Genomic DNA, 12,088 nt, shown 5'->3' on the forward strand with positions numbered 1-12,088 from the left:
GTGGGTCCAGTTCTGCCCTCATTAACAGCCACTCCGGGACGGTGCCGAGCATGCCAACCTCCAAACACATCACAGCAACAGTGTGAGCTGCTCCCGCGGTACGCAGCAGCATGTCAGCGGCATAGACGTCCACTCTTGAACTGTCTTACCTTGTGGTCCTGTGTGGACCCAAGTCGGTGCAGTTGCCATGGAGTTGGGGAAACTGCATTTGAATCTGAAGACCCTTCTGCTGACAATGATGATGTTCAAATGGGGTGAGTAAGAAGAGAGTTGTGTTTCAGCCTGATGTCTTGATTACTCTTGAGAACTCAAGTTACAAAGGAAATGTTAATCCTAAGTGAGAATGACCGGCGGCTGCTGTCGGATAATCCAACCCATCCAAGAAAGCAACAGGTTGCAGAGAAGGACTGATATCATCCGTCCAGTTGTAGTGTGTTTGCTGCTGTTGCTTCTCAGTGAGTTATGTGGAGGCGCTGGACATCAGCCAGTTTAAGGAATGTCAAAAGGGTCATTGAAATGCTGAAGAAGTGGTTCAAGCCTTTCTCCACTTTACTACTGAACACAAATAAAGACAAAGCGAGGGAAGAAACACTCACACCACAATGGATTTTGTTGCATTATTTTAGGGAGGAAAAACATGAAAGTTTTCTGTGTCGAATTTGACACATGACTGGCTGAGAATGAGCGCTTCTCAGTCATGCGTACCCAAATAGCACAAATTAGGACGAGATGAGCGGAGACAGGGCTCTCCAGAACTGTGTGTATGAACCAAAGTGCAGAACAGGGTCAAATCCTGCGTACTCACCGTAAACTGTTCTGTACTGTTCGCTGTTGAGGAGAAATCATCTAGTACGCGCTGGTGAGGGACTTTGGTCACTGGTTTTATTACGGTAAAAAGATGAGACTGACGTGATTGTTGACAAATAGCTAGCTCCAATGATACACTTATTGAAAAACTAATCTTATGACTGAGGTGTTTCAAGTCATAATTAACACATCATTATTGGATTAGATGGTTGGTGTCCTGACGAGACCTCTGTGAACAGTGTGCAGTGGAGGGCCGAATGACTCAGTGTTCCTTACCACCATTCAAGTATCGTGAGAAACAAAATAGATATTCATAAAGGGAAAGGTGCAGTTTTTAAACAGCATCAAGTGAACTTTAGTGAATTTTATCCGAATTGTCCATGACATTTTGGTATCAACCTGTATCATCGCAGCAGTGGAATATGTTTCTTTGTTTCATGTATCAAATGAGTATCAAATAACATTTGCGTAGACATGCGTGTTATTGGCTCCCCACCACGGAATGGATGAAACAGCTCAAAGATTGTGGCTGTGTTATTATCTCTACTGTGCCAGCACTGGCTAATCTCAGGCCATTCTACTCATACGGAAACATTTTTAAAAAGAGTATTGACCCATTCATATACATGCATCACAATACTGTATGTCAAATCTATGATAGAGCTATAAAAATGGGCTCATCCGTCATCCTTAAGTGCATAACACTGTCATGTATGACCATGAAAAAAGGGACAGCAAGGTGTCCAGCAACAACACAGTGCATCTTCTCAGATTTATTCCTTTAATGATGAGTTTCTTTCACTGTGTTTGGTAGACTGAACTGTACCGCTCATCATCTTCCCGTTCTTCTTATGGCGCCTTTTTTTTTGCCACAGCATGGGACTTAATCATCTGCCCTCCTCACAACTATCCACTTCCGTCTCCTCCTGCCACAACGATGAACCTTATGATTGTCCTCCCCTTCCTCCCCTGTGCTTTCTCTCTCTCTGTTGTACACCATGTCCTCTGTCTTCGCTGTAAAACACCGTCAAGTGTCCAAAAAGTGGCTTCAATAGAAGGCGCCATGTTGGAACGCTCAGACAGTGATTATCACAGAGAGGATGGAGATGGCCAACATCCCAGCTTGACACCTCTCACTGGTCCCTGGCTGACAGTGAGGGCGTCCGGCGAGGGAGAGACATGTCACTCAGCCTGACGCTGTCTGATCTGTTTTCTCTCTGTCTCAAGACTCAGGATCATCCTTGTGTTTGTCACTTTACAGTCAGAGGATAATCGCAGGTGATGCACAGCATTGGGCCAAACTGTTTATGTGTTTGTGAGTGTAAACATATAGGTCAGCTCCTATGAAGCTAACATGGATACTTGTTTCTATCGAAGTAAACGCACTGTCTGCAGCCTTTCTCACGTCAATAAAGTTTGAGGTTTTAAAGCTTTATATGGCCATCAGTTTATGGTGTAAGTACTTTTCTTCCTGCTCTAAGTGAATTGGAGACCACCAGCACCGTAAGCTATTTATTAAAATGAAAATCTGGCCAGAAATATGGGGCATGCTTTGTGTATCTAATTTTAAGTTTCAATGGCTGAAATATAGTTATGTCGTGCTTTAAAATAAACAGATCGAAATGTGCTAGTTTATTTGGACAATCAAGACGTTGTGTTATTTGGGTGAAAGTTAACTGATTCAAGACTTTCGGGAATGCCTCAAACTTCTAAGCCTTCGTGTGTGGCATCCAGGATTATTCTAAACCGCATGACAGCTCAGACATTTATTCATAAAAATCACCTGGTTAATTATAAGTGGCTTAAATGTTGATAAAGCAATGAATCTGAAATACAATCATTTCATTTCATTGTTCACTTTGAGACCTGGATGAACTCTGCGTGGGAGGATAAAGCATAGCCAAAGAGTGACACATCGTTAAGACCGAATTTTGAAACGGTAATCTGTGCCACCAAGAGATTAGACCAGCACATGGATTTACCTAGAGAATCCTGAGGGATTACAACCAGGAAAGACGGGGCAAATCTGGGGAGACTGCTCAACTCAGCCGAGGGACAAAGGGGAAGGAAAAGTGGGAGGAAGAGTGCAACTGGACGATGAGTGGGGGAAATATATCTGGAGCAGCAGGGTCCACACAACAAGATCTGCGCTCGAGTAATGTCCACCATTCCAAGTTGCACACGCCAAAGTCCCTTGAGAAAAAAAAGGCATTTATAGAATTCTATAAGTTTGTGTTTTGATCATTAATATCTCATGAGCGACCGATGACCTATCTCAGAAATACATTTTTTTATAAACAGCTTGTCTTAGAAAGTTATAATAACATCAACTAGACTTCATTTTATAGCTTTTGTCAAAGTATTTTTGCAGAAAAGACAAAGCAAAATCAAAATTCTCACATTAAAATAGTAATGAGACAGTTTCCTTACTCCCTGTTATATATTTTCAATCATCTCTGTCTTTCTCTAGAAAAAAGAAATACATTGACTTTAACTCTTCCCCTTAACAGCATTCAGCACACAGAAACAATGAGTTCCCTTAATAAAAATAATCAAACAAAAGCATCTTCATATCGAAAGACAATAGTGTCCGGCTGAAATGGATGGCGAGGGTATGTTAATAGTATTTATAGGTTTACTTTTTTTTTTTATGATGTTGCACTGTTGAAACTGTGATGATATTTTCAGTGATAAAACCAAGCAGCACAGGGACTGTAATAAAAAAAAAAGTCATGCCTTGTCATTTGGAAGATATTAAATCAAAGAGATCGCCATCGAAGCTTCTATAGACTTGTCCATAAATTATTGTCTTTGCTCCAGCAAATGTGTTGCATTGGCAGTGCCCATGTGTAACTTAACCTCGATAGATGCAGACCATGCTTCAAAAAAAAAAAGTTCTTTACTTTGACATGAGCTTTTTTAGTGTAAGCAGTGAGTCAAGTGGGCAGAAGCCAGACTGATGTATGAAGCAAAAGTCTTGTACACTCAGCTGCTGACTGGACGATCACAGCATCAGATATCGCCTGTGACACGACGCTGCAACGTCTGCTCCGAAGGCCCAGTCGGTAAGAAGCAGATGAAGGTCTCTCCATCAGTCTCAGATTTGTATTGCTGAGTAAACATGGTTCATTCACGACACGCCACCTGCCTCAGTTTGAGGAAGTATTTCATGAAGACACTGATCACATGCTGATCCATTACACGTGACGGGACTGAGGTCCTTGCCTCGTGTGTTGGGCCCAACACTACTTAAGTTTATTATCACGGAAGCAAAGGATCACCAGCACTCTCAGTAAACGTGTTCATCCAGGTCTTCTTCTTTAATCGAGAAGACCTGAAACTAATCTTGGAATCCCCTCCACCCCCCTCCCCCCTCCCCACGGCCACCTGGGTGTCTCCAGTCTACAGGTGATTAAATCGCTGTCCACTCTAATCTTTCAAGTTCAACCCTCTCTAATTAAGGCTGACAACTTTCTGCTTCCTCTGGTTGAAGCAAGTGTCCAGATTTTGGCTTTGGTGTCAGATTTACTACTCTCTAGTCACATGGGTTAACCCTGCAACACCTGTCTTTAATCTAGCCAATCGTTGTGAGGCGAAGCTTTAATGTCAGACACTATTCCTCTTACATATCACTAGGGTTTTATCCTCTTGTTTAGACTCTCATATTATTGAACAGCAGTAATAACTCACATGAAACATGGGACGTCTGGAACATTCCTTTGTTGTGTCTCATTACTAACCTCCGTGGTAAGGACTTCACACTCCGCCCTTTGCCAGACCTCTGATCCACAGTATCGCATCCTGGTCAGAGGACAGCAACCCAACTCTCCAACCTCACTGCATCAGGAGGACTGTGAATGTGGCTGTCAAACTTACTGGGATATGTATGTTTGCACCAAGTTGATCACAGGCGGGTAAAGTGGCTCTACCAGCGTGAAAAAAATAAAAATCATGAGTCACTGTTTGGAGTTTCAGGCCGCCTGAGACCATCTCCGGTGATATATGCAGTAGGAATCAATGAAGAAAGATTCCAATTCTTTTAACTGAGCTGCTTTTGAATCTACAAGCTCCTGCTGCAACAGAACGGGCTGGAAATACAGGCAAAGGGTCTTCTATAAATCAACCGCAAAGGTTGACCATGTTTTAGCAGGAACACAAAATCCCACTGGTTGACACCATGTAATGACGGCTCAGGCCATCTGAACTGGGACTTGAGATTTTGATACGGCGACACTTTCTTTATCCATCTGCCTGCTCGTCCTGTTCTTCTGCCGAGTAAGCTCTGTTTCTGATTTCCTCTGACTCATTGCTTACGCCCAGAGAGCTCAGTCTCAGTGCTGACATAAACTTGGACAATGACAGTTCACAAATATGTCATATACTGTAATATGAGAAAGATGTATTAGATCTATTTTGTCCACTGCGGTTCTGACCCCAACCAGAGAGAAACAAACCATGAGATTTACCTTCAATTTGTCAGCATAAATACTTGTGTTTTTGACTCACTGCACTCCCTTCATTGTTCATATCTTCCGCTTCAGTGAGACTTTAGAACGAGTGCACTGATCAAAGTGTTGGGGGCTGGGAGTTCTGGATGGGGAGGTGAGTTTGGTCTAATAACAGGAATGTGGACTGAATCCTCAGAGACCTCATGGCATTGGCCGGCGAGGGCAGACAGCGACCGTATTGTAAATCCTCCCCCTCCCCCCGCAGCATTAGGGACCCCGATGTGGAGCGAATCAGAGCAGTCCTGAGTTATTCATAACAGAAGAATGCACTGTACACTCATTAGTGGGCTGTCGACCCTCTCAGTTAATTGAGGACCAGATTTACTGCTAATAAAAGAAGCATGCCTGCAGTTTGTTAAAGCTTTTGTGGACAACAAATAGATGCACTGGTCTGCATCTCAGTCATAATGAGTGAAGATGATAATAATAGCTTACAAACTTCTGCGGAGGTCAGCCAGGCGAATAGTGGCTTTCTTCGAGGGTGATGTCATTCATTCATAAATAGAACTGTATATCAGAATATCAGAATGATATTTAGTGCACCAGTTATTGATCATGCGAAGCTTGAGTGCAAAAAATGCACACTAAAGACAAATGTGTTTGTCGAAAGGTTTTATGGTACAAGGTTATTGGTTGTTTCATTCCTGTAACTGTCTACAGATGGAAAATAACGTTTTAGTGAATCCTGAGACCTTATTTTAACAGTAATAAAGCCAAAATTAGTGAGCATTGTTTAACTTATCAAATAAATACAGGTATATAATGGTTAAAAAAAACAAAACAAGTAGTATTAGAGAATAGGGTTGAGAAAAAAAATGCAACCTCCAGACACGTTTTTGAAATATTGTATAAAAGTAGTTAAGTCTTGATAAAAAAAGTTCTTAATATGATCTCCATTTTCATACTGTGAAAGGACCACATTACAGCCTCTGATCTTGTAGAAGCATGATCGGCAAACACAATGCTAAAATGTAAATGGCAATTTAAGATTGTTTTAAACACAAATTTCTCAGTGGACTGTAAACTGTGCCCTGATGTTACGTATTTTTAAGTGTGCTTGCCCTTAGCTAAAAGTTTAGTCAAGTGTATTATGAGTATACTTATTTTATACTAATACTGAGGCGGTATACTTGAAGTAAACTTCTAGTTATAGTCAAGTACAGTTAATAAAATTAACTTCAAGTATATTATTGAGGCGATCCAGCTAGAAACTGTGCAAAGGATCATGGGAGTGGGTGAATGGGGGTACAAAAGAGACATTTGTTGTTACTGTTAGATACTTTTGCTCGAATGTACGATAAGCACATTGCCAGCTGTATATGACTGGGAGGTGAATGAGTACTCCTTCGATTGGTGCACACAGTATTGCCTATAAATAATGTGAACTTTAGCTATACATTGAATATTTGACATGTGGATTAATAATAGTAGTAGTAGCATACAGTCTTGTATACTTGAATACATGAATACATGAAAGTATACTATAGTAAACTAAAAATGATCCTATTTAATCCAAAGAAGTATGACATTAGTATACGTTCTAGTAAACTACTGGTATAAGGCCTGGACTATACTTGTATACTCATACTGATACTGAAGTGTACTTAATAAAATCAACTTGAAATATGTTAGTTTTTGCTAAGGGATGGGATTTTTTTTAGTTCTCGCACTAGGCGACTCTGCTGTTGAATATGACAATGAGTTCTTGTGACTCTGGAGGAGTAACAAGTGTGTCAATATTTCAGGGATCCTCTGCACAGCCACTTCGGTCAAATGCCTGTCTTCCCCTTGCCAAAATGGAGGCACCTGTGTGGACACCATGAGCGATTACGCCTGCATCTGTGCCACAGACGGGGTCCGATACACGGGCAAGAACTGTGATGAGCTCTACGACCCCTGCATCTTTGCTTCGTGTGAGAACTGTATCAGCATCCCCGGCACCTCGCAGTTCCACTGCCTCTGCCCTCAAGGCCTGACAGGTGACAACTGCACGGAGCAAGTGGACGAGTGCCAGAGCAACCCCTGCTCCGAGCCCCGCTCCTACTGCGTGGATCAGCTGAACGGATACTTCTGCAGGTGTCCTCCAGGGTACGGAGGCTGGAACTGCCGAACTCATGTGACGGACTGCATTGATGAGCCCTGCAGGAACAACGGCACCTGTGTGCTGAAGCCGCAGGGCTTCGAGTGCCGGTGTGCGCCGGGGTTTGAGGGGAAGACCTGTGAGGAAGATATCAATGAGTGTCTGTCAGAGCCGTGTCAGAACGGAGCCATCTGTGTGGACGAGGTGGCAGAATTCCACTGCTTCTGCGTGCCTGGCTTTCAAGGGTACAACTGTGAGATAGACATCAACGAGTGTGCGTCACGACCCTGCGAGAACAACGCCACCTGCATCAACGAGAAGGACCACTACGTCTGCGAGTGCTTGCTCGGCTTCACAGGTACACAAACACATGCACATGTCCCTCTTTATATTGACATTTCACTTCACCAACAACTGACAACCTGTGCTAAATGTTAAACCCCTGCCTTGTTGTTCCCCAACTAACACCACAGATCCCACCTGAAAAATGATATTGTATCATTGCAAACTTCATGCCTGGTGGCCCCATCTAACCAAGGATGTGTGAGATGCATAAGTCCACTGCAACAGTTGAATCTCTGACAAGTTGCGGTTCAAATTACACGAATCATCAGTGGTTTGCTCAGTAAAGATGTGCAGAATATGAAATTCATGTAAGTGCAGTCAGAACACCTTTATTAGTTTGCTCCGATTTGTTCCAGACACACTCAGCCCTCGAGTATTTTAAGGACAAGATGTATTTCCAGTCAGGGATCTAATCTATGGTGCTGATAAAGTCTCAGTGCGGTGTGAGAGAACACATTCCCGTCTTAACACTTCTTCCTCTCCTCACAAGTCTGCTCAGTGTCAGAGGGGGCAAGTGTTATCTGGGAACATTCCATTTCAAGATGTTGAGACAGCATCAGACACAAAGACAGAATCTCTCCTTCATTATTATTCAGATTTCCTCTTTTGTCTCAGGGGTCAACTGCGAAACGGAGATTGATGAGTGTGAGCTGCAGCCCTGCCTCAACGGAGCCACCTGCCGTGACCTTGTCGGCATGTACCTGTGCGACTGCCTTCCTGGCTTTGATGGGGTCGACTGCGAAGTGGATGTTGATGAGTGTGCGAGTCAGCCCTGCCAAAATGGAGCTGTCTGTCATGACATGGTGAATGGGTGAGTTAACCTGTGAAGGCTGAGCTGCGGCACACGGTGGTTGACATTTTGTTATATATCTATCTCAGGGAAGAGGATTGGGGCCAGTGAAGAAAAAAAAGATTTGGCAGATTTTAAAGTGAGAATCCTGAGATTTAAATTAGAATTCTCACTTCCCACAATATGAATTCTGAGATTATAGAATTCTCACTTTAAATTCTGAGACTGAAGTTAGAATCCTGACTTTAAAGTCAGAAGTCGGCCAATTATTTTTTTTTCCTTCACTGGTTGTAGTCCGTAGTGTCTCCATGGCCAAAACGTCGGTACCAAACAAAAGAGGTCACACACCCTAACATTTCATTTGGCAGCCTCAGGTGTTCATCATGGATGGCGTTCTACGTTGCACTGTTTCAGACCAAAAAAATCTGCATTATGAAAATTAATTTCTCAAAGAGCTTATGGTCTGGACTCTATTTTGGACAGGAAGTGTGGATCTTCATATCATTGTGTTAGGAAACAATGACTGAAATGATCAGCGATGTTGTGTTGTGGATCGTGGCTCAGATTTCACTCATGTCTATATTAATTTTCTTCAGCTATGCTTGCGACTGCACGGACACTGGATTTGAGGGGGTTCACTGTGAAGTGGACATCCCTGAGTGTGCGTCGGACCCCTGCCAGCACGGTGCCACATGTATTGAGGACGTCAAAGGATACAGCTGCCTCTGCTGGCCAGGTGCGTTGTCAACATCCCAACATCAAATAGAATAAGAGCATGTGTTTGGCCCTGTGAGAGTTGAAAGCCAATGTTCTCTAGGGTTTGAGGGAACAAACTGTGAGGTTGACATTGATGAGTGTGCCGAGAAACCCTGTGACAACGGGGGAGATTGTTTTGAACGCTCGGATCCGAGCCACTGGGACCTGGAGTGGGAGCTTCGCTTTGCAGACGCAGCTGGATATATTTGTCAGTGCCAGCCTGGTTTTGCAGGTCAGCATTACCACACCCGTTGATCTGTGGCCTTTGCAGTTATTTAATATTTCTCCTACTGTGACTGCAGGAGAGAACTGTTCCTTCAATATTGACGAGTGTGAATCTGAACCGTGCCAAAACGGCGGCTATTGTAAGGATCAAGTTAACGGCTACAGCTGCATGTGCGCCACTGGATTTCTGGGTGAGATTTTGTAATTGAAGCCCTTTCAAATGATCTATGTTCCACTAACCATCGTGTTCTGTCGACAGGGAAGCTATGCGAGGTGAACGTTGATGAATGTGCGAGCCAGCCCTGTCAGAATGGTGGAAGGTGCGAGGATGGAAGAGCTTCCTACGTCTGCCACTGTCCAGAACCTAAACCTGGCCAGCTCCCCTGGGGAGGCGACCTCTGCAATGTCAGGCTTTATGGCTGTGTTGGCCACGAATGTCAGAACGGGGCCAGTTGCCATCCTTGGCTGGAGAGAGGGGAACATGGCCACACGTGCTTGTGCGCTCCAGGCTTCTACGACGAGCACTGCTCCACACGAACCACGTTCTCTTTCTCCTCTCCAAGTTTCATCCAGATTGAAGTCGAGCATAGAGCTCGCAGGGAGGTGGAGCACCATGATCATCCAGGTGTCGGAGTACAGCTGCGCTTCAGGACTACAATACCAAATATGTTGCTCTTTTATCGCGGGAATGAGGACAACCATCTTCTTCTGGAGATTGTGGACGGACACTTACACGCAAGAGCTTTTTCGGAGGAATCTGAACTACATGCTCCAATCGATGACTTGGTCAGTGATGGAGAGTGGAGAGACGCCCACGTAATATTGTCAAATGAAGGTCTGGTGATAATACTAAAAGGTCCTGGCTGCGGTCAAGAGGGTTGTAAATCCAGCGACAGCGGTGCCAATGACCCACCGTTCCAGCCGTCGGAAGCCTTTGGTGAAGTCTACATCGGTGGAGCTCCTGAGGAGCTTTTAGAAGCGACTCTCAGTGGTGCAGGATTCATTGGGTGCATGGAAGACCTGATCATTGATTCCAAACCAATTCTACCCCAAGAATTTCCAGAGCACCACAGCCATGAACTGGGATGCAATAAGATCGAGTGGTGTAAACCTGAGCCTTGCAACCGCCATGGACGCTGTGTGGATTTGTGGACAAGCTACCGCTGTGACTGTGACCGACCATTCCACAGCGAGAGCTGTACTAAAGGTATATTTTGGAAAAAAAGGATATAGGAAATAGTCTCCACCACTTCACAGTACCAGTCAGTACCGCAGTCATATTCCAGTTGTTCTTTACCTCTTTCCCAACTAACATCATCTAAAACAGGGTCTCAAATGTAACTGACTGGAGGCCAGCAGAACTAAAGTCTATGTGAAACTTTGATACAGATGTTACCTATGCTAAATTTCAACACCTCCTGGCCAGCAACACAATATCATCTCGCAGGCCGTAAGTGGTCCGTGAACCTTGAATTCAGGACCTCTGTTCTGAATGATAATACCCAACAATAATCCAGCCATTTAAAATAAACATTTCAAACATATATTGTCACAAAATATCTCATAAAACCTTGTTCTTTTTTTGCATTCTGGCAGAGTTTCAGTCATGGACCTACAGTCATGAGGACACATTGAGCTTCAGCTCCTATGATATCGGAAAAGACCACGGGAACAGCTTTAACGTGTCCTTCTTCCTGAGGTCACTGAAGCAGGATGGGCTGCTGTTTCAGCTGAGGAGACCTACTCCGGACAATCAACTGTACTTCTCAATCTACCTTGGGATGGGAAGAATTTTTGTCAGCACCCTGCCCAGCAGCGCTCCGCTGTCAGCACCAATATTCGTGACCACCGGTGAGCGGCAGCTTCTACTGGTCGAGGTCCAGCGGGGACAGGTGATCTTTGAACACGCAGGCCTCCGCTATAGAATCGGAGCAGTCCCTGAGGTTAGCGTAAACAGAGGCGACCAGGCTCATGTGGGGGGACTCCCCAGCCAGTGGGACTCCAGTCCCTGGGGCGGCCACTACAAAGGATGTCTCCAGGACCTTCGTTTGGATTCTGTGCAGCTGGATTTGGATGCCTGGAACAGTTCAGACGGGGAGAAAGTGTATCTGCCGAATGATGCCGAGAACGTGAAGAGGGGTTGCATCAGTGACGACACATGTAAGGTAAGGAAGGGTGGTTTAACCGGTGAGATATGTTCAGTCATAATTCTGAACATTTTGTAATTATTACATTAGTATGTTACGAACAACATGTCGGCAAAACATGGCAACGCCACATTTTCCAACACGTTACAACACCATGACCAGTTTGAGATCACTGTACACCAAAAAAGTAAAACAAAAATATTTCCTTTCAAAGAGGGAGAGATAAGAAGAGAAGATATAGTAGGTGAGAGGTAACTGATGTTGACGTTCTATGAACTATTTCATGAAAATCTAAATGAGAATTAAGTTCATGTAGCATGAAGAAAAAGACAGAATACAACTTGAAACTGTTAAAAAAAAAACAAAAAAACCATGGTATTTTCTTTTTTTGGACTACGTGATATGTGATCGAGGCCCGCAAATGGTCCAT

General features: G+C 44.0%; 1 protein-coding gene across 2 annotated transcripts in view; it reads left to right on the plus strand.

Moving 5' to 3' along the window:
* crb2a (crumbs cell polarity complex component 2a) overlaps positions 1–12,088 on the plus strand; it is a 23,411-nt gene continuing 11,323 nt past the window's right edge. The window contains exons 1-9 of one of the 2 annotated variants that reach the window (XM_053864836.1): positions 1–254; positions 1,683–2,085; positions 7,061–7,753; positions 8,356–8,551; positions 9,127–9,266; positions 9,348–9,518; positions 9,589–9,702; positions 9,771–10,718; positions 11,108–11,676. In XM_053864836.1, the coding sequence (XP_053720811.1) occupies positions 7,135–7,753; positions 8,356–8,551; positions 9,127–9,266; positions 9,348–9,518; positions 9,589–9,702; positions 9,771–10,718; positions 11,108–11,676 (2,757 nt within the window). In that variant the 5' untranslated portion in view covers positions 1–254; positions 1,683–2,085; positions 7,061–7,134. The remainder of the gene's footprint in view (positions 255–1,682; positions 2,086–7,060; positions 7,754–8,355; positions 8,552–9,126; positions 9,267–9,347; positions 9,519–9,588; positions 9,703–9,770; positions 10,719–11,107; positions 11,677–12,088) is intronic. The other variant, XM_053864828.1, reaches the window with a different exon arrangement.

This window comes from Synchiropus splendidus, chromosome 1 (assembly GCF_027744825.2).
Source record: "Synchiropus splendidus isolate RoL2022-P1 chromosome 1, RoL_Sspl_1.0, whole genome shotgun sequence".
Lineage (NCBI taxonomy): Eukaryota > Metazoa > Chordata > Actinopteri > Syngnathiformes > Callionymidae > Synchiropus > Synchiropus splendidus.